Source organism: Apostichopus japonicus, chromosome 3 (assembly GCF_037975245.1).
Source record: "Apostichopus japonicus isolate 1M-3 chromosome 3, ASM3797524v1, whole genome shotgun sequence".
Lineage (NCBI taxonomy): Eukaryota > Metazoa > Echinodermata > Holothuroidea > Aspidochirotida > Stichopodidae > Apostichopus > Apostichopus japonicus.
Genome location: NC_092563.1, coordinates 18,071,916 through 18,095,760, shown reverse-complemented (window position 1 = coordinate 18,095,760; position 23,845 = coordinate 18,071,916). Strand labels below are relative to the sequence as shown.

Sequence of the window (23,845 nt, the reverse complement as noted above, 5' to 3'; positions counted from 1 at the left end):
ACATACGAACATACATATATACAAGCCAGATCGAACGTTAAATCAGAAGCTTACATTATCTTGTCATGAATCTTGATCAGTGAATTAATGAGCTAATGAGCAGCATCGTAATGGGAATACACCTTAAGATTCAAGATTTTTTTTTTACTTTAGCTCAGCAAGGGCTGAGAAATAGGCAAACTATGGCTTCCTTATCGAATGAGATCCATTTTTGGGTTTTGATAATTTGGTAAAAATCACAGTAAGCCAAGTAAGTCAATATTTGAAGTTAATTGGGTGAATATTTCCAACTCATTAAGACTGGATGTATATCAAGCTGCATTTGAAAAAAAAGAACGATAAGTCAAGATTTATGTGAATTTCCAGTTCACTGCTTGCAAAAATGCGAGTAATAAATGCAATAATATCACGCCATCTGTCGCACACAAATATTATTTTATTCACTCTGGCTGGTCATAATCAGGAGAAAGTAGGTCGACCAGAGGTGAGCGTTCACCTTGGGAGGTCAGCTGCAAGGGTCGAAGGAATATCAGGGATAATCAGGGTCACTTTTAGAGAAGGTAGAGAGAGTGCAGTGGTTTGGAAGAGATAGATATATATATGATCAGCTCCTAGAGTACATTAATGTTTAGTTACTTCATCACATGCATGTTTCAAAGGGGAATCTTTTCCAACAATTTGTGCACTGATCACTGAATGTATTGGGGTGCATTTCTCTAGAGACTCAGGTAAGATATTATACCACCTCCCCCTTCCCCTCCAGTCCTCACATACAGTACAAGATGCTCTGATGTATAGTCAATATGTCAAAACTTGATCATCTTATGATAACGAGACTTGGAAGTGTAAGGCATGTATGTTACTTTGGCTGTTTTACCTTTTAGTTCAGATTGCGGAAGTGTTTGTATACATTTTCAGTCTTTTGTTCCCAAATGCATGGGGTCAACTACAGTACTACCACACTTCCATCATCAATCAATTAACAAAGATTTTTACAAATTGGCAACAGTAACTCTCCGGGCAAGGACTCTGCTATCACAACAACAAAGTTCAGGATCGTTACAACACCCTATAGTAAACATACACGAAATTACCCTCCATCAAAAAAAAAATCATCATATAAATTTCTAAATGGTCTTCTTATAACGGGATCCACAATCTTGATCCAAAGTCGAGCCAAACAAATTGAAAAGAGCTGGAAAAAGACAATCAACAGTTTGTACTTTGTTCTAATACAATCCATTACACAAACAATACGCCTGTAAGATCAACAACGTCACAGCAGTAATCTAGCTCCCACCGGTCACTGGGAGTGCGGCAAGACCCATTATAAATTACATACAGTGCCATGCACACAGTATGTCTTGTACAATGTTACTGAACAGTGTGTGTTCACCAATAATGTATCCCATTCGATGCAAACAAAACCATGCTGTATGTTTACTGTACATACAGAACAGCCAATGCAAAAGTCGATGTAGGAAATCGGGAAAAATGTCCTAACACACTGGCAACCAATCCACTCCCACTACAGCACCATCATGCTTTTAACTTAAAGCCTCTTATCAAACTTGCAGAACTGTCTACTCTCATTAACTGTATGTGCACCGGACACTTTGGGTGGTAGAATGAGGAGGATGGTAGACCGGAAAAGGCTAGTCACCCAGCGGTCACCGGTAAAAGGCTACCAAGAGTCCCGTTGTTGTGAGGCGTTTGTGAGGAGTCAAGTAAACACATCATTTTTGCACTTGGCTATAGCTCTGTCAACCTTTATGAGGACACACCTGCAGGTTTTGATATATTTCATTACGAGTTCAACCTGGTTGGCCCTCGCTCGGTTTATACCCGGAATAAAACGGCAATTGTGTGGCGATGAAAAAATACTCTGTATTTGTTTAAAACTGCATTATGAGTTCATTCTTCCAGCTTCCGGACGGTCTAATAAATCTTTTTTTTTTCATTTCTTGGTGGATACTTTTGTATGGCCGTAAATAAATAATCACAAGATCATGACCATGTACAGCTGTTTGCCAAAATGTTGGCCCAATTGGCAAAGACCGAAATGAATGCAAACTTAGAAGAATAAACATCCTGTGCGCATGGACAGCATAATCGAGGCTTTAAATGAAAATACTAAACTTATCTAGGGTACATGTGCAGTACTGCAATATGTGGCCGGCCGGCAAAAATATCAGCTTTGCATAAAAATATACTGGCTAACATCCCAATTCCCGCTTGCATTTTCCTTGAATTTTATGAAAAAGCAGTTCTATTTTAAGTGCCACTTCTGTACCAGCAAATGGCAAAAATCCAGTTGGCATTTAGCCAGTAAATAGCTGGAATTAGTTGGAGGCCTGATGAGTAACCGGATATCCCATTTAAGATAATCTGGGATCATGTGGATAATCATGGATTTGAAACAGATTATTGAAAATAGGCCACTGAAAATGAAACTCACCCTCTGGTCTTGCAAAGTTGGGAAGAAGAATCACTGTGTAAGAAAAAACAAGAAGAGAAAAGTAAAGATAAAAAGTTACCAACCATCAATTTCAAAAGGAAAGTTTTATCAAAATGGTCACCAGACACTATAAGTACCCGAAGTTGACCGGGTATTTACGAGCCAGGATATTTTACTGTAAACAATTTAAAATATTTACTTTCCTAATTACCTAAACTACATGATTGGAAACACTTTAGTACTACACCCCCTATGTCCCACATCAGGGTCCACCGCCCACTTTCTCATCCTTCTAAAACAGCTACCATTCACAAGGAAATTTGGTTGTTTTTCTGCACACTTAAATTTGCTTCATGGAATTCTTCTGTGTTTTTCCACTTTAATGATCATCTTTCCCACAATCCTCATCCTCAAAAATATTTTCTTCACCAGTGTGAAAAGCACTGTATAATATGTGTTAGTACACATCCTTTTTAACTTTCCATGATTTCCATGTTTGATCATACTCCTGTGTAACATCCTTAATATACTGTAGCTGTATGTTTTGAACAGGTATCAGTTTTGCTACACACAACACAAACTAGGTATATATTGCTGCCACCATGCACTCTATCATGTTCAACAGTATTTCGGGCTTTGCTAGATTCTGTCAACATTGAGCTTTGACCTCAACAGACAGCAACAGGGTGGTTCCCTAATATACTAGGCAGCATAAATTAATGACTGAGGGATTCCACAAAATGGAGTAGAGTAGTAGTAGTACAAGCTAGGCATGACTTTCAATGGAGTCGCTACTCCATTGTACATGTAAATTCGGTGCCTGTAAACATTTGACGAAGCCGCTCGAAGGCATATGCTTAGTTCTTGCATAAATATGCATAAATAACTATAGGAGAGCACAACTCTTTGCATAAACTGTCAAACCTGAAGAAAACATTTCCATCTTTGTTTGTTCATGCCTTAGACTAGAGGTCAAAAGTCTTGAGAATCATGGAAACTTTTCTGTGATTGAAAAAAAATTGGTTGGCGCAGTTTTTTTTTTTGCAGACAGTCATTTCTTCGTCATTTATCTGTTTCCTACTTTACAACATGTCTCAAGTTGAATATGAAAGGCAGGTTGTTGTGTCAATAAAGATATATGGAATTGCAGTTAATAGATTGACTTCGAACAGGCAAACAATGACTTTTTTTCCCCAACAATCCCTTTAGAGTTAGAGTATAAGCTCATTTTAGTTTGCATAACAGTCACAAAAGAACTGCTGGTAAGGGAAGTCACTTGGTTCAAAGCAAAATAGAAATAATTATAATAATAGTCCATGCAAGCCACAAAATACCTACATAAATTTCTAACAGTTTGACAGATCAATTTTACATCAACTTCCTCAGATACAATTTTTGTCAAACTTACAACATCGATGACAATCTGTCGGGAAGAATGTCAGTAAATACCAAAGCCAGACCAAAATTGTTAATGTGGTAATCATGCATAAGTTATTCACACCTATCTTACATGATTTACATGTTAGGCTACTGATTAGTTTCTTTCTTATGGTGTATGTTTGTATAGCATAAGGCCTCTGTCACATTAACACCTTACAGGGAATTGCAGGACAGTCTGACATCCACAAGTGTGTGCAGTACAGACATTGCTTGTACACGTACTGTAGGTTTAAGTGTAGCAGACTAAATATTTATCAAAAATGGATTTTGGTCTTCAAAAGTCAATTTTAATTATCTAAAAAGTGTGGGAATATTGATGAAAGATGGTTGGTATTTTGTTCCATACAAAGCTAAAAGAGCAGAATAAGTTGAAAGGTAGGATTGTTGTAAAAAAATGATCAATTTTATCATATATATATACACAAAAGAGAAACCTCTGTAAGTTATTAAAATTCTTCCCCCCCCCCCTCCCCTTTTAGTTTTGTGCATTTTCTTGATTGTGGACAATCTTTGGCCTTACTTTATGTAATGAACAGTATTTCATATTTTGTAATCAATACTAAATCCCTTTTTATACCTGTGATCTCATCCTCCATGTATTTTTCACATGAATAACTAACATAACAAATGGAAACATACATTGAAATTTTAAAATATTCCATGTTTTCTTCATTAAATTTATCATCAAATCTCAAGGGATGCTAGTTTTAAATAGCTACGGAACCTTTAGACCATATATTTATCAACACCAAAAAAAATTGCTTCAATTTATAGCAAGGCAGTAATAAATCGATCACATTCCATTTCTGAATTGTTCCTTCATTCATCATGTTCACATTAAAAACATTTACGTTTGTATTCTGAATCATTTTTTTTCCATATTTTTGTTGTTGTTGTTGCTATTATTTTTGTTTGTAAAGGATCTTAAAAACTCTACAGTAAACTGGAACAAAGTATTGATAAACTTCTTCAATCTCTTCTACACCTTTTTCTTCCTATTCCTTTTTTTCCCTATACGTACTTTTGGTATTTCAATCATGACTGCTGTCTGTGATAACAGATAAATTAGTTCCCTATGTATGTGCATTAATAACGGTATAGTTACTCCAATAACTTACAAAAAAATACCGCACTCAATTATGTATTAGTTAGACTTCCATCGTCATAGATTGTCAATGTAAGACAGTACTCACTCATTTCACAGCTAGAATGAAATTGTTTTGGCGTAGTACTGACTGTACACACACACAGAGGACACACTGCACATGCAACGATGCTGAACATTGCGTGACTAGCAGACATGTCTCACATGTGTCTGTCTGCTACTCTTGTCACAGCTCGTACAGTACAGAATGTTTGCCAACCGTCTGTTTCTAATAATATTACAGACCTACAGTAACATGGACATGTAATCTCAAAGTTTTTGGCACTTCAGCCTGTGAATAGGTAAATACAATGTTGAACACAGTGTAAGAACAAACCAGCTAGAAAGGCATGATATCACATCATGTCATGATAATTGTTATTACCTTCCACACCTGTGATGTTGTGAATCAACCTCACATTACAGTGACTGCATATAGATATGCTCTAGATAGCTGATGAACTGCGGCAGCAATGGCAGCCATTTCGCAGTTTCCGTGGTTTTGGTCACGATTACGAAACCAAAATTTGATTCTGAAATCCGGGATAAAATTGCAGTACTTTACCCTATCGTGATTCATTATCATTGCTTGCAATCATAATGAATAAAATGGTCCAAAAATTTGGGAAATTTCCCAAGTCACATTTTATTAATTTGTTACTGCTCTAGTTGAAAGAACAGCTGCCATTCTCCATTTACTTTTTAGTTTATTCAATAAATGTCTGAAAACTATTCGATGCTGAAATCCTGAATAGCAGTGTAGTTAATTACAATAACCATGTTTTCTCTTTGTCCAATCCTGTATTTTGATTGATACTAACAGAAAGAACTATCTGGATGGATAAAAAAGGAAATAAAAAAAATAAAAATCAGAATCTTAATGGAAACATTGATTTATTAATCTAACAAATGTTCATTTCTTTTGAGGAACAAAATAGAAAAGAGGAATTCATTTTGTTTGAATTTAATAATGTAATGTACTCTGTTTTAGTAATGCACATAGGTTTCGTGAAAACTATTTGAAATTTGTTAGAATTTGATCAATTTGTTTCAAATAAATAAATCAAAGACCCCCTTAGTTTGAGATTATCAGTCATAGCAACTCCCCATGAATAGAGCAATTAAATATCAGATTTAATTCATAATCAAATATTTTTTTACACATAAATACATGTCACGGAATAACAGTAATACTCATCTGATTGTTTTGCTGACACTGGAAAGGAAAGAGCCTGCCTTTAATATTAATTAGCAGCGACTGTTTTCTGGTAACTTATACAATCCTAACCTAATTCTGTTTCTCCCAACCAACTGGGCAGCAGAGCGGACACTATTACTATCATATAACTTTGTTCCTGCCCCAGTTTTTCTTTCTCCAAATTAATTTAAATAATTTAATTGTCTCCACCAAATAAAACTCGACAGCTCCTATATAACATAAAACAATTTTTTTTTTATTACGATTTTTACGACTTTTTTTTAACAATTTTTCAGCCAAGGGAAAAGTTTAGATTTCAAATTTTATGTAGCAGATTTGAAGTCGCTGAACTTTGTTACTTATAAAGTATAGCATGTGGTTCCTGTGTAAAAAAAAATGCTATACACATTACGACTACAACTGCATAGGAACTACTTTATATAGCATTGCAATATGATAGTGGGTAAGTTATTCACTGCACCCTATTCGGATGTGGTTTATCAAATCGAATGTTACTGATATCGGTAAAGTAAATCAGATAGTCGATATAAACTGCCAATACTGTATTTGTCTCGATGCAAACCTGTTTGTTGTTCTCAAATCTAAAAAAAAAACTGTAATCCATCATATTTTGAAGATATTTAATTTTTATTATTCCCTCGAATATTGGATAATGGAAAGTTTCAGTTAGATTCATAACGTTAACACATGCTTTCGAAAATAGTTGCGTAATTTGCAAGTAGGTCCAGGCTAGCACATACTATAATTTAAATGTCTATTAACAATATTGTCAAAGTACTTAGGCTTGCTCATGAATGATGTCCTTGGCATATATATACACATAGAAACTGAGGGCTAGGCCTAGATCCCTCATGTCACAGGAATAATTTATCCAACTTATCACATCGCAAAATGCTATGCCAAATGGGCAACTTGCTATATACCAGTGCAAACATGTAGTTTTTGTGCACAGAAACCACAGTGTTTACTTTAATAACAATACGTAAAATTCAGAGCCTCCAAAATGCTACATTAATTTGTGCATGTCATGTCAATGATAAGATACCATAAAGTATATTATAATGCATTGAGGGGTAACGGTGAGGTATTCTGTGACAGCAATTCACCAAGGCCTATTTCTTATGCTTCGAATGCATTTCCATTGAAAATGTCCTGATTTACATCACAATTAGAAGTTGAGGGGAAAACATTGCAACATACATTGTAATGTTGGACAATTTGTTGTCTCAAACATGAGATGGATGTCACTCACAGTCCTTGGACGTTATTTACCAACTTTGGCAGTTTGTGAATAACCTTTACTAATTGGCACTGCGACTGCAGTCTCAGTGTTATCATCTGACCCTACACAGACACTTAGGATCAGACTGTTAAATTTACAGTATCAATGGTCTCTAAGTAAGTATGGTGTAAGTTCTTTTTAAGATTGTTGTTGTTTTTGTTATTAATAACAATTATCCTATAGAGTCCACATAGCTGTGTCAGTATGTGTAAGTACAATTAGATATGATTCCTCAGGCTACTATATACAGTACCATGCACACAATACATGTTTGCTGCATATTACTTGGCACTGTAGTACTTCAAAGATGGTAGACTGTTAACTCTGGATAACAAGTAACGAAAGATCTGATACGCATTCATACTGAAATAAACCCATACAGTCAAAACGCTCGAAGATGCAATTTCCATAACATCACATATTTAGAGCTTATAGCATAATTCCAATAAATGGATTAAATTATTCATTTAAGTCCTTCAGGATTATATTAACTGTTGATTACTTGTTTCACTAAGATAGGCCTAATCCTATAGCTTAGTAATTTTTAGCCAAGTGTTTGTCTGGGAGCTAGGTATATAGGCTTGATTAAAATTGCATTCCAAAATGGGAGGATACAATTTGACTTTCAAACAAGCAGGTACAATATCTATCAGTCCAGCTTCATATGTCTAACACAGTAGCATGGTGTGCGGTTCCAATTATGACACACTTAAAGACTGTAAACTGGCAAAGTTTACTCATGTTAAGAATTTCTCATATTTCTACATACCTGGCCTTCGCAATATATGTTACCAACAAGCACATCTACAGTTTTCGTGCTTTGACAACATTTGTACAAAACTCTAGGCAATTTCTGTGTCAGTAGTTTCCCAAAAAACTTACAAAGAGCAAAATGGGTTCAGAATTCACTGGGATGATCTTAAATGAGTTGAAATAATATACTTTGTCTTAATGCAAATATTTAAAGTACAATAAGAAAGATCTTGAAATTATATATATGATTCATCTCAAGTTTGCATTAGTATTTATTACAGTACATTGGACACAAACAAAATAAAATTCTACCAGTCCAGATGTACTGTTACTATTAGTAAGCTAACACAAAAGAAGTTACTTTAGTAGTGATGATTTGGGCCTAACTTGCGGCAAATTTACACAAACGTCTACGCTCAGTTTGATCAGGAAACATATTCTGAGCGAAGCTAGCACACTTCAAGTTGGTTTAGTGTGTTGCTATGGTAAAATCAGGTTTTTCTGCAAGTGTGTCATAACTAATAGGCAGTGCATACGGGAAGATACCACATAGGCCTAGGCGTAAGCAACTACCCCATACAAACTCTAAAATGCCATTAAAAAATAGGCCAAGCTGCATAGTCATGGAACTAGTAGGATGGTGACTTCGAAGTTCGGCCACTTAAGACTTAAAACACCCCAAAACTAAATCTTCTGGTATAAATCATTTGAAAATATACTTCATATGGTGGGAGAATTTTGTCATAGTACGATACACGGCCAAACTTTCTTTCCTGCAAACTGTTTTCACGTTGTTTTCCAAGAAGATTCTTCGTGATTGTGGAACTGGTATTTCTTGCTAGAGTATTGCGAAGTTCGGCCGCGCAACCCACAGTGTGGCGAAGGTGATAAAATTGGGGGCGCAGTTGCTTTTTCAGTAATTATAACAGACTTCATAGATCTTCGTCATTTTATTGACAAATATGTAAGTAATTTCTTGCACACGGGTCATTTTGGAGAGAAAATAACTGTAGCTTCGTACTTTTTGGTGAAATTTGACTCTTCCTGTAGATTTTCATGGTGAAATCGTGTACTTCTTAAGGGTGGCCGATCTTCGCAGTATGGCGAACTTCGCAATACTGACTATACTACTAGTAAGTAGTAGGGTAGCATCTTGGCGTTCATGTAATGTTGGCCCTATCGGCCTGATATCATCACCTTAGTCCAGTTTTTCTCGGTTAAAAGTGGGCTTGCATCGATCTCTAACAATTTCATCGCAAATAGTCTAACTAGTAACAGGTCATTGGTACTGCCGGGTTGGCTTGTTTAGACAAAGACTAGGCAATGACTACCAAAAGCCTTGGATAGGGCTAAGCTGATTTAAAGGCAGTCCTAACTTTCACTAGGCCTATGGCTAACTTAGTCATTAAAATGAGAACAAACTTACCAAAAATACTGATGCAAAGAAAACACTCGGTGTGGCGTTCCATACTCGCCCGTGCCACACCTGATTGATTTCGCCGACATAAGCGACGAGTTGAAGTGTAAACTACTGTGCATTTGAAACATATCTACAAGTTAAATCCTTCATCGTGATATCTTTGTTACTACGATTGGAGTTACAAAACCATCTTTGAACGGATATCACATATACCGCTCCGGTGTAGGCCTAGGCTATCCCAGCACTCGCGTAATGTCAATTATGTCGGCAAAACTGAAGTATTAGGCCTGCTGGGCCTATTGCGAGCGCACAATAACAGTAACAGTATTCCTGAATGTAACCGTCTTATCACTATAAATTAAAGCCCCCTGAATATAACGTTACAAAAGTGACAACTTTCCTCCTAAACGTGCCAATTTTAATCCGATTATTCCCGATTTAGAGCCGAATTGCATGGTTCCGTTAGACCAAATTAGAAGGTTGACGATAGAAAATCCTATCCTAAAGAATTCAGATGACAAAACACTTCCCCACGATCATCTCATAAGCAAATTACAAACTTACAAGAAATGGATTCCTTTTTCACTTGGAAAATGTTAGGCTAGAAATGGTGGGCGGTTGACACAATACGGAGTTCCTTTCCAGAATTCCATAGACTAGACAGATCTAGCGGTTGCGGCGAAAATGTAAATGTGAACACGAGACAAGAACCAGACAAGACCCTACCATTATGCAGACAGAGGTCGGTTTGTTACAGACAGCGTGTAAACCGCAATGTGTTACTTATACCACTTTCTTTAATTCGACCAAACTGCATGAAATTGTTTCAGATTCTACGGAGAATAATTTTCAACACTGAATTAATCATTGACTTAAGGAAAATTAAGAAATTAGGCTACGTAAATTAATTCTTTCTTAGTTCTTTAAGACTTTATAAAGGCACTATACCCCCATCAATGAAATGGTATATTTATAGTTAATTAATTGTTGTCATATTATACTCTGCGCGACCTTTGATGGTATTGTTGCCTTGACGACTACGTAGCGTCGTACACATTGCAATGGATGTATAGTTTCTTATGCTAGCATATATACTGGACATGTGCACTGTGGTACTGTACAGTTGTATATGGAATCGTGCGATAGTAATTTAGTATCAATTTGTTAGCCGAAAGATCAGTCTAACGAGAGAAACGTACTTTATTGAATAAGAATTTATATGATTAATTCGCGTTGTGGGGATTTGATTAATTATGGATAGACCAAGCCAGGGTCAAGCGGTTGCTGGCACAAATTACGTTGCAACGGATCAAATCTGGTAAGACCAAGATTTTTACTTAAAACGTTCAGTCAGTGTTACTGTTACTAGGCTACGCATACAGTAGTTTAAGCCGTTGTTAGGCCTAAGTATAGGCTATGGTTTCATGGAAAGCACTTGCTTATACTGGCTGTAGTAGACTTTCTTCAGTAGTCTACTATTTAATGGATGGGAGATTTAACAGCTATACAGTAAAAGTTTGGCCCATTCCCAATCACAAGGGAATAAAAAATTCAAACCAAAGAATTGTGTCCGTTCTTTGCTTTTGTTTTGATAGCCTAGAGATCAAAACATGTAGGCTATTGAATTGGGCGCATTGGCAAGCACGTTATATCTGTGTTTCTGTCAACATTCCCACAGCAGAGAGAACTGTTTGGAAAGACACATTCCACAAAACCCTGAGGCTATACCGTTACACCACTATAGCTGGCATTACTGTCGCACTCCTGACGCTGTAGCCATAACAGCATAATGCATTGAACTTGAGTTTGCGTTTTGGCATTTCTCCTCATATTGAACTTCCCTGTGCATAATTTTAGTTTCAATTACGTCCCATAGTAATAATTGTAAGGCAGTGGATATATAGCCGTCAGATGGTTCCCGATTCCAGTTAACTTTAGCCGTCACTTCAAAACATACCAAAAAAATGAAAAATGGAAGAAAAAAAAAATGAAAAAAAATTAAAAAATTAAAAAATTAGAAAAATTGATAACTGCGCATGACAGACAGAAGTGACGGCTAAATAGTGAACTGGAATCGGGACCGTCTGACGGCTATATATCCACTTCGTAATTGTAATGATGGGTCGTTCTTAAAAGGAATGGCAAAAACATGAACCATCCTGATGAAGTAGCCACAACAGCGTAATTCATTGAACTTAGTTTATTTGTGCATTTCTCCTCATATTGATTTTCCCTATGCATAAGTGAACCAAAGGTGTAGCCACAACAGCATGGTAAATTGGACTTTTGGCATTTCTCTGCATATTACTAGACTCCTTATACGGACGGAGGCGTGTGATTATTTACTAAACAAAAGTACCAACATAATATATTTTTTAGACCAAGTTCATTATGGAGTTTAAATGTGTGACACTTCAAATTGAATTATCATTGCGACCAAAACTGAAGATAAATAAGTGAAATGATGTTAATCTTTGCAGATAATAGGATTTGCATGTACCTATTTGCAAAACATTTTGTATGGGTAGAATTGGTATTTTGGCCAAATTTACTGTGTTCTAGTAGTAGATGCACAATCCCCCTCCCCCCCCCCCCCTCTCCCACTGACAAATTAACAAGAAGAACACATATTGTGCATACCTGTGTGATCTCTTTTGCATCTCTCACCTCTTTTTAGATTTCGCTAGACCATTTATAGTACAGGTGGGCAAATATCTATTACAATGTTTATTTTTCTTTAATGGAGACTAGTTTTTGCAATGCTGAATCTGAAGGATCGAACCTTCTTATCATGACCTTATAACGGCATGCTTTCTACTTCGTAGGTACGAAAAGAAATCCCAAAGAGAGATTAGTAGGTTCCAAAACACGACATTTAAACTTGGGTATCTCTCAAACAGATTTGGGGAGTTTGGCAGCGTAAACTGTAATTGAATGGCCATTTTAAGTTCTGTCCACAGTGGGGTGGATGTACATATTTAATATCTTTTGTAAGATATTGTAACAGGATTGTCCAAAACAAAGGCTAAGTTCACCATTTCATCATATCTCATGCGAAAGCACACTAGCACAGTCTGCGTTTCAATCTGTAATACGTCATCCACGTTTGTCTTTAAAGACAAGAAAGTTTATATCAACATTGCAAAGACCCACAAATATATGTATAGTGCACACATGTACTATGTAATGCGATGTAGTGCATTAGCCTTTGTAACACCTGTAGGTGTTTAAACTAAGAGGTTTTACTCATGTTTGAGAAATTGAAGGCTTGGCATTATAACATATCAGGTATCAACCACAAAGTTGTGCATTGTAAATGTTTGTCTTTAATCATGCCAGTTTCATTCTGGATCATACGTACCCATTTGGGGTCAGATGAACTTCACTTGGATTCTCGCCAAGAATTGTGCATGGGAATGCCATGATGCAGGATGTACACAGGTGTCCATTTACATGAGTGTGTTGTGTACAACTGTTGCTAATCAATTTCAGCTTTAGAAGCTCAGTTTAGTAGTTTGAGACTTTGAGCTAATCATGATTCTCAGTTTTTTACCTGAAAGGTCATCAGTTTTGGCACCAAATATGCTAAACAGTTAAATAATGGTCACCCATTCTCCAACTTAAGAGGTTTCTTTCCCCACTAGGATGTAAAGACACCATGTATGAACATGTACTGTATACCTCAATTATTGGAAAACAATTTTGAGGTTCCGAATAAAGGAATGTAACTTTGAAAAGTTTTAGCAACTATTTAGCATGCTCAAGTTTGAGACTAATATACTGATGACATTTAAAGTGCAGGGTATGTTATGATAAGATTGAATTTTTGTTGTGTGTTTTGACTACAAATAGACCATTTTGCCCAGGCCTGCTAGAAACATTTTATGATGATGTTACTACAGTATATATATCAGGCGCGTATCCAGGATTTTCTAACCCGGGGGGCGCGAATTACTATCTAAGCGGAGCGCCACCATCGGTTGGCGCGCAGCGTACAAGAAAATTTCTGGTTTTGATACCACCCAGATCACCGGAAATGGTACTTCTCGGCCTTGAAATGACCAACCAGATGTACACTTTTGCCTGAGAACGAAGTATTTCCCAATAATTTTTTTTTTCCATCCATAACCTTTTTGAATATTGTCACCAGTCACAAATCATGTTCGACCTCATCGCATGACCTGTGGATCATTGCTTCTGTAGGTGATTCTACGTCGCGGCCCACAATATCCGTCAGCCCCACTTTTCAAGGTTTCAAGCCCATTATTTGTTCAGAATTTGAAAATTCACATTCTCACTTCAAAAAATACCCATAATGTCGCACAAAATTTCATCTATGGACAACCAATATAGAAAAACCTCCATCAACCCCTAACAGACCGGTCCAAATTGCATAGCTCCCAACTCTTGAGAAGGCAAAAGCTGGTCCATGCCACGAATCGTCGTCCTGGGAGAGGGGTATAAGGGGAGGGGGTGTCCTCCTCCCCTTTTGAATTTTTTTGGAATCCTGGTGATGCCTACATGTAAAATGGTGGCACTAAGAAAGGCTTCTGACACCCAAAATTTTCTGAGAACTATGCATTTTTTTGTGTGTAACATCAATAAATTGAATAGTAGGTGATAATTCATTCTTTCCCGTGGCATGAAAATGTCGCTGCTCGCCCCAATGAAAAGAAATAGAGGCTAACTTGAGGTTCAAATGATGCTGTAAACTTAAGGAGGTTTTATACTCTATTATGCTAAATGCTTAAGAAATGATGGTTGCTAAGTCAAAATTTAATGCAATTTTTTTTATGTATACTTGACAATTACAATGTGGGTTTTTGGAAGCTTTCGCGGGTCAGCGGGTTTGGGTGTTAGAATGCGGGTCCAACCCGCGAATTGCGGGTCAGTTGGGAGCTCTGAAATTGCACGAGTAGAGGGAAGTGTGATGAAGAATGATGGTCAGAAATTTTCGAAAATTCAGACTCAGTTAATTTATTGGTGTAGAAATATTAAAACCTCTTATAACGGCTATTATAAAACTCCGAAACCGGACACTACACACATAGGCGTAAGAGGCGAGGGGTGCAGTCCCTAATTCTCCATGACTAATGTAAAATACAGTTTTGACATAATTGGACCTCCATGCTTTTTCTCCATCTGCATAAGACATTTCGTTGTTTACATTATCATCCCGATGGACCGTACGGTACACGATGGCATGTAATGTAGGCTAACAACCGCTGCTTGCTTATATGATATTGACATCAACATGTTGAACGCGCGCTTCGCGCGCGAAAATCTTTGGTTATTTTTTTCGGGCAAGTCGGACAGTTTTGAGGCTGTTCATCCTGGAACGCCATTTTCATGCTCACTGATATGATGTGATATCTGCTGTTTGCTTTACAAATTCGAACACCGGGCGCGTAGCGAGGAATTTGCCAAGGGAGAGGTGATGCCTGTAGGCAAAGTATCTAAGTGTTGCGTCACCATAAGTTGGCGCGAAGCGTACAAGAAAAGTTTGGCCGAAAATCCCTCCCAGGTCACTGGAAATGGCACTACCCAGGACCATTTGTTGGCGCGAAGCGTAAAAGCAAATTTTGCCGGAAATGCCTCCCAGATCGCTGGAAATGATACTTCCCATGCCTTGTAAGTTGCATCTGAACACTTTCAATTTTGAAATTGCAATATCATAAAAAAAAAATATGCTGAAGGGGGGGGGCAGTCGCCCCCTTCCCGAAATGCGTAATGTTCCCCGACGACACGGTCGAGTTCGAGACCAGCCACAGTTGGTTTCATAACACAATTCTACAATTGTTTAAGGCATATATACACACACACACGTTATGGTAGACCATATATAGTATATTGATCACGAGTGAGAGAGGGAAAATGGAAACGTCAAAAATTGAGTTGTCGGTGTAAGGGGTAGGGTGAGGCACACGCCCCTTCCGAAATCCTTGATCCGTCACTAGCTACCCTGTGTATATAATAGAGATCAGCGCTGTAATAATGTCACTCTTCCTCTTTCTCTTCCCGGTGTCTTGGCGTTTTTCTTATCTCCCTCAGGCTTTTCTCCCTTTTTTATCTTTCTTCTTTTTCTTTTCCCTTCCTTCCTCTCCTCCTTCTCCTCTTTTTCCCCCTCTTTTTTCTTCTCTTTTTTTCTCTCCTCTTTTTCTTACCCGGGGGGCGCGCGCCCCCAACGCCCCCCCCTGGATACGCACCTGATACATGACATGTATCGAACACGCTACCACACAAAACACGTATTGATGTATACAGGGGCGGCGATTTGTTTCAAATATTGGTGGGGGACATTTGCTTGGGTGCAGGCGCGTAGCAACTTTCATCCCCAAAAATGTTCGCGCGCATCGTGATATTTTGTATAGATATAGATATATATGTATGTATATATATATATATTTTATTTTTTTTTTCATTACGGATGCGGTCCGTCTAGCTAATTCAATTCGAAATAAGTAAAAACTACTTTCGTAGAAAGTCTGTGACGTTTTTGGAGATATTTGGTAACAATTGTGACACGGTTAGACAGGCGCGTATCGAGGAATTTGCCAAGGGAGGGGCGAATCTTGTAGGCAAACTATCTAAGCATAGCGCCACCATGTGTTGGCGCAATGCGTAAAAAGAAAAATTTGACCGAAAATGCCTCCCAGATCGCTGGAAATGGCACTTCCCATGCCTTGTAAGTTGCATCTAGGCATATTCTATTTTGAAATTACTAGCGATATCATAAAATATATGGCCTCGCACCTACGGTTAGAAATATTGGAGGAAACACATGCCAAATGGAAACGCAGTGGCCCCATATCGATGTGGATCATGTATGATTGTACGTTTATATATTTTGTCGCTTGATTGGACTAGCTAATAGCCATACTCCCTGTAACATGTTGTTTGTTGATGATGCCAATATGTCAATCATGGAAGTAAAACAGCAGGTTTACCTCCATGGCCCTACATATTGGTCTCTATAAGTAACTTGAAGGACTGTTTCATTTATGTTAAAAAACATAGGATTGAGAGACCGAAGGGAATGTCCATATATCAATTATTTCTTGTAGCACAATTACATCACACAAAGACAACACGGTACCCCCCCCCCCATCAGGGCTTTGAAACTAGCCTATTTCCCAAGTGACGTAGCAAGATATTTTTTCTTAATTCTTTGGAGTTCTTCATCGCAAGCATATCAAGCAATGAACGCAATGCCGATGGCTGTATGGATTCCCTTCTCCATACACGCATGATAAAATGGACCCAACAATGTTCCGTCACTTGACGAATATAATTTAAATTTGAATTATAAGCTATGTAGGCCTATACTTTACGTTGCAACTTTATTAAATTCGCAATGTTTTCCTAACATAATTTCATCTTTTTGGATTGTAGTGTGTGTGTGAGTGGGGAGCGAGGACGGGTGTGAGGGGGGGGGTGGGTGGTACCACACCCCTAAATTTTATGATCTGTAAATACGAATCAATCGTTCGACTCAAGGGTGTGTTTGTAAAATGTCAGTTAGTTTTAACATGTTATAGTGTAATTAAAGGAGAACAACACCTAACTGAGTTGTTATCAGGCTTTAACTTGTACCTTTATTGGTTTAATAGGTATTCATCTTTAAAAACAAATATGCAAACTGTCTGGAAGTCTATAGTCGTACGAGGTATTACATATGTAAACAATATCCAATATTGCTTTTACTTTGTACCTTTATTTGTTTTTATCAGGATAGTCACCTTTTAAAATTTGCAAACTGTCTGGAAGGCTATAGACCTACCTCCCGTATTCCAAGAATTAAATGTCTGCATTTAACCGTTAATCATGAAATCCTAATGTCCACCAAACTGTGTGTGTGACATTCATACTATCATTGTTCGTGGCAATTTGCGGTATACGTGTTTGAATATACGGTACTATATACATATAGCAGGCGCGTATCCAGGATTTTCAAACCCGGGGGGCGCGAATTACTATCTAAGCGGAGCGCCACCATCGGTTGGCACGCAGCGTACAAGAAAATTTCTTGTTTTGAAACCCACCCAGATCACCGGAAACGGCACTTCTTGGGATTGAAATGACCAACCAGATGTACACTTTTTGCCCGAGAACCAAGTATTTCCTAATGGGTTTTTTTTTCCATCCATAACCTTTTTGAAGATTGTCAACCCAGCACACATCATGTTCGACCTGATCGCATCTCCTGTGGGTCTTTGCTTTTGTAGGTGATTCTACAACGCGGCCCACAATACCCGTCAGCCCCACTTTTCAAGGTTTTAAGCCCCATATTTGTTCAGAATTTGAAAATTCACATTTCTCGTGAATAAACTCACTTCAAAACATCCCCATAATGTTGTACAAAATTTCATCTATGGACAACCAATATAGAAAAAACTTCCTTCAACCCCTAACCGACCGGTCAAAATTGCACGAGTAGAGGGAAGTGTAATGTAGAATGTTGGTCAGAAATTTTCGAAAATTCAGACACAGTTAATTTATTGGTGTAGAAATATTAAAACCTGTTATAACGGCTATTATAAAACTTGGTTGAAGGAAATGAAAAAATAGCAGATATTTCCGAAACCGAACACTACACATACAGGCGTCGGAGGCGCGGCGGCAGTGGCGGAGCTAGGGGTATTGGTCAGGAGTGGCGAGAATGGTCTGAAGGGGCGCTTTCGACACTATCTAAGCGAAGCGCTACCACTGGTTGGCGTGTAGCGTAGATAAAATTTTTGAGTAAAGATACGATCCCTAGATCGCCGGAAATGACCCTTTCCGGGCCTGGCTAATTTGCAGATAAACGAAGAATAAGGTGTCATCGCCAAATTACACCAACAAAATGTGACAAATGTCAATAAGTAGATGAGAGCGCAATAAAAAAGTCAATAATCTAGAATAAGTAAAAAGTGGTAAAGAGCTGAAAAAGGCGCCAGCAGTCCATTTGAGTCCGTCAGGGGGGCATCCGCCCCCCTGACCATATGGACGCTCCGCCACTGCGCGGCGGGGGTGCAGGCCCCAATTCGCCATTACTATTAATGTAAAAGAGAGTTTTGACATAATTGGACCTCCATGCTTTTTATACATCTACATGAGACATGTCGTTGTTTACATTAGCATCCCGCGGTATACTGCGCAATTTTAACGGACCGTACGGTACATGATGGCATGCGATGTAATAACCGATGCTTGCTTATATGATATTGACATTAACAGGTTGTACAGGCACCTGGAAGTCTAGCATGCACCAATGATATTTTTGAGTTATTTATTTTGATGGTATCAATGTAATATTTGAATTGACTTTGCAGGAAGGACCACATAAAGTACGAGATCGATGCGTCCCGCAAATGGCCCGCTGAGTGGGGATTTCTGCGTACAAGTTACAAAGATGTGAGTTACAATAAAACATTGTACAGTAAATGTGATAGGCAAAGAGCCTTTGCCCTTTTTATAAAGTTGAACTCAAACTTTCCTACTAACATATGTATGCAAGTTTATATGTGTAGAAGTCAAAGTAAAAAGAGCTGTCGTCAGCACCAAGAAAACTTTGTAGAGAGCTGTCTAAATGTTTAGGTTATGGTTTGACGGGACTCTGGAGAGAGTTTACTTGGAGGCAGCAGGGATGAGGTACAGCCCAAGAATTTGTGAATCTTTTCTGTTCTGAAAAACTGTATATTAGGAGAACATCTGCATAGGACATTTATCGATAAAGTTCGTCTGCACTCCCCTTTCAAGCAGCAGCCTTTACTAGCAGTACAGATTATCGCTTACTATGTTCCAGTTACATGACCTTACTGTATCTTAACCCCCCACCCACACACACACACACACACACACACACACACACACACAACTTGGCAAGTTGCCAAAAAAGCAGTTCAAGTAATGTACGATGCCTAGAGACAATGTCAAGTAAATGTGACTGTGGCAGAAGCCATTGTACCCAGACTGATTATAACTCCTCCAGTAGGATCGGAACAATGCATTGGTCTCATGAATCATCGGTGACGTTCTGCAAAGCTTTATCGCTAAAATGATCCCAAAATTGCTACAAACTGCTTAACTGCCACAATGCTGTAAACGTATAATGGACCTACCTACCACATGCTTTATGAAATCTTGCTCGGCTGAGTTTGGAGTAAATCATTACCCTGACATTCACTACCAATCAATCCCCTCTGTTCCCAGTGTAGTACACTAACACCATATGTGGATTTATTTTACTTGATTGTTGACTATTAATTCCATTACAATCAATGATGCCTCATTGTACCTTCATTTGATTACGTCTTAAGCGCTGTTATGCACGAATGGTCCAATAAAGTACATTGGCAAATTATGGCATTGTTCAATTCTCTTGAATACGTAATAGCTTTTCTCCCATCTTGACACCATCCCTGACTTTCCTGCTCTCTGCATAACATGAAATTCCTGAACTTGCCCTGCTATGTGAATTTTTACATCTACATGTGGCAATGCATACTAACCCCTAGTACTACTATGAATCACAATGACTGGGTTATATCAAGTTTAAAAGGTTTTGTCGTATTAACTTTGATAGCATGAGTATTTTAACCCGCCTCGCCCTCTCTTTCCTCCATATTAAATGATATTCGCTGGTGGCACTTGGTCTATCAATTCATGTTTTATACTTTAAGAGCCGATTCAAAAACAACTTCATTAGGGTGATGAACTTCACAAACCTTTCACAAGACTTTCACAACACAACCTTTCACTTGCACTTTGCTTGAATGTCAATGGAAGGAACTCAGCAGCTGTGTGGGTACGATATATGTAGTGGGGGGGGGGGGAGGGGAATTGGGGATTTTTTTTGTTGTCATAGAGGATTGCTGGTAAGGAATGTAACAATTGACGTCCCTAGTTCAATGTGGACGGGTATTATGAACACATGTGGTAACCTCTAACAAAGGTGCCCTACATTTCTACAAACGGTCTACATGTGAAACAACTGTTCAAAGGAATGTTTTGTACACGTTCAAGGTTTCACTGTGACTTCCTTGAGTTTTCATTTGCAAATTTGCAATCAAACAAATAACAGGAACCAGTAAAATGCTCTAAACGTCCTCCCTTTTTTTGTCCTTTTACCTCCAACACATGTGCTGTTACTTATGAAATTCCCAGAAAAGAAAAATGAAATACATATTTTTTTTCGTTTTCCTCAGTTGGTGAAGGGTGACTTTCAGGAGAGGGAAGTGAAGAAAATTGAGCTACCTCCATCTCTAACCCTGCCCCCTATCACCCCTATATCCCGATACATAACAGTCTTGCCATCACCACAGCCGTACCCTAGGACCACATCCTGCGAAGTAGGGTGGCGCTCATCTCAACCTCAGTTATCATTGGAGCGGTACGGTAGATATGCCCGACCAAAAGGAGGTTTGGTCAAGCAGCTCAACTGGCCGCCTGAGGGGGTCGATTAATTACATCGGACTGGTCCATTTCAATTTCAATTTTGAGGCAGTGGGAAAATATTAGAATGTGGATGTGGATGGGTGGTAAGTTGGAATGCCATCCTCATCCACTTCTCCCATTTCAAAAGGGTTGCAAGTTGGTCAGATCGCTTTCCCCTCCCACCTCCCTCCCCCACCCCTTCCCTTCCACATCCCATTTGTAACCTCACCATTTTATCTAACTCAAAGTGATTTATATCATGTCAAAAGTTTAAAGGAGGCAACCTTGAAATTTAGAGTATATTTATTGTTTAATTACATACACCCCAATGAATCTAACGCTAAGATGAACTTACCGAAAGGATACGGATAGTACTGCCTGAGTGAAGGTTCAAGTTGGTTCCCAGGAAATTAATTTTTTTTAATTTATTAATAATTTTTATACATATAAAAAAAATTGTTTGTATTTGTTTGTTGTCTATTTTTATTTGATTTGATTTTCTTCTTCCTCTCAGTTAACAATAAGAGAAAAAATCATCGACATAAAGTTTTGTAGAGAAAGCCACTTTGCAAACTGGCAAAAAGAAATCACTATTCAAATAAGACCTTGTTTTATAGCAGTAAATGCAGTATAGTATCCCTAAATATATGTTCAACAGCCATGAAACTCCTTTTTATGGTAAAACTTTTGTACTTTTAACCAATTTTGTTTCAATTTGTTCCAGTTCTACTCAGTTTATTTCAAAGATTTTGTAAACAGAAAGAAGGACAAGTTGTATATAATGTGATTATGGATGAAAAGTCAAAAACAAAATAAATATTTATATAATACTCGATTATAGAAGACAATATATGTGATTTAATTAGATATGTAATGGATATATTGTAATTGTAGATCTATCAAAATAAGAAAGTTATCATTTTAATAATGTGGAAACATTTTAAATCAATGTGTTTCCGAAGTAGCTGTTTTGATTAGTTCTGCAATGCTTTTACGTTATATTTGCAACATATGAAATTGATCCCAGGCGATGATAGGTTTGTATGACAGTGAATGAGACTATGTTATCTTTTTTAAGTAAATATTTAACTTTGCATTATTTCTTCCACATCTTTAAAAAATCACTCGCTCTTCCGTGTCAACTAAAGATTCTCTCTGTCTTATCTTCTCAGGAAATTTGTATATAAAATCCCAGTATTTTCCTAAGTATCATCTTTACATCAGAGGTCTTTTTAGACCTGCTTTAAAAATCATCATCTTTACGACAGGAACCCATTATGGTTCTATAGAGTTTAACATTTCTTTGTCAGTCTGTATCCCTTTAAGAACGTATTAAACTTTTATTAAAGATGCGGGACGTCTGGTATAGCCTAGCATCGTCTGTGCTAGCTAGAGTAAGTACCAGTAGAACCTGGCAGACTTTGATTGGCTTAAACACAGTGAGCAGTACATGTGATATCATCAATGTTTATCAAATGTTTTTAAAAAAGTTTGACTTTCCTCTATAACCTTCATCTTCGTTTATTCTGGATACATCTGATACATGTTAAACATTCCATCAAAAATGATTTTTTTTTTATTGATGTTTTTTAGAAATATGATTCATTTTTTCTCTGTGGACAATATATGTTACCTGTGCAGTTGCAAATGATGACAGCATTCTCTATGCTGTGCCAAATGCATTAATAAAATATCACCAAAGAAAAAAAAACATATCTTTGTCATCCAAACTACTGTGTGAGGATGTGTCATTGACCTTATTAAGTTGCACTAAATCGCTAACAATTTTAGTTAAGCAATCAAATTTATCCTCCAGAACAAGCCTTTGATATCTTAACTTTTATAGATCCCAGTACAATCATGAAACCTTAGTCATCGATATTGTTGAGAATTTTATAAAATTCAGCTTCCTGCTTATTGTGGACTGTACACACATGGAAACAAGCTCTGCCTTAGTTCAAGTTAGCTGCACTTGCAATAACAACTGATGGTGTGTTCAACTGTATTTGTAAAACTTTTGGATGGTGTGGTGAGAGGATGGGAGGTCAGAAAAATCCAGTAAAGTTATATTGTGTGCCTTGTTGCTTTAGTTCGACTGGAATACATAATGTGATAACCTTTTGAGGACTGAATGTAAACACATTGAGGATTGTATTCACATGTTTTTTAGAAAATGTCACATGAAGCGGTTCCTCAATACAAATGCACATAATTGAAATGATTATTAATAGTAAGTTGCGCAATGTTGTCTTTTCTTTCATTTCTCTTTTAGTTTATTTAATTTTTCCATTAAAAACACCTTTTTTTTGGTGGGGAGGGGGGGGGGGAGAATTCACTATTGTTGTCGCTATTATATATGTAAGTTTCAAGGGCAATTGTTTGAGTCAGCACAGAATATTTGACTTTCACTCAGACCAAACGTTTATGAATGCAAGTGAGTTGTAATGATAGTGAATAAAAAAGAAATTCCTGATAAATTGTATTATTTCAAGTGACTTCTACCTATTTATAGCTGTTGTCAGCTTTTATATAAAGTTTCAATGAGATGGTGAGACTTTCAATGCCAGTGCCATAGGAAGATTTAAAAACATGCACAGGGTATAGAAAAGTGGCAATCCTTTGTCTTTTCTTACTTTCAATTGTGAACTTTTTGTCAACATAAAAAAACTTTTTATGTCATAATTTCAAATTCTTTAATTCCAAAATTCATTTTT

General features: G+C 37.5%; 2 protein-coding genes across 2 annotated transcripts in view; one reads left to right on the top strand and one right to left on the bottom strand.

Moving 5' to 3' along the window:
• LOC139965294 (uncharacterized) overlaps positions 1 to 10,395 on the bottom strand; it is a 102,522-nt gene extending 92,127 nt beyond the window's left edge. Inside the window, exons 1-2 of the mRNA XM_071967508.1 lie at positions 9,723 to 10,395; positions 2,459 to 2,491 (exon numbers count right to left, since the gene is read on the bottom strand). Coding sequence (XP_071823609.1) covers positions 2,459 to 2,491; positions 9,723 to 9,765 — 76 coding nt within the window. The 5' untranslated portion in view covers positions 9,766 to 10,395. The remainder of the gene's footprint in view (positions 1 to 2,458; positions 2,492 to 9,722) is intronic.
• Positions 10,396 to 10,791: 396 nt separating this feature from the next.
• Positions 10,792 to 23,613, top strand: LOC139965296 (ciliary microtubule inner protein 1-like). Its single transcript, XM_071967509.1, has 3 exons — positions 10,792 to 11,034; positions 19,028 to 19,109; positions 20,903 to 23,613. Exons 1-3 carry the CDS (start codon positions 10,970 to 10,972, stop codon positions 21,158 to 21,160), a joined length of 405 nt encoding a protein of 134 aa, XP_071823610.1. The 5' UTR covers positions 10,792 to 10,969; the 3' UTR covers positions 21,161 to 23,613.
• Positions 23,614 to 23,845: the final 232 nt, after the last annotated feature.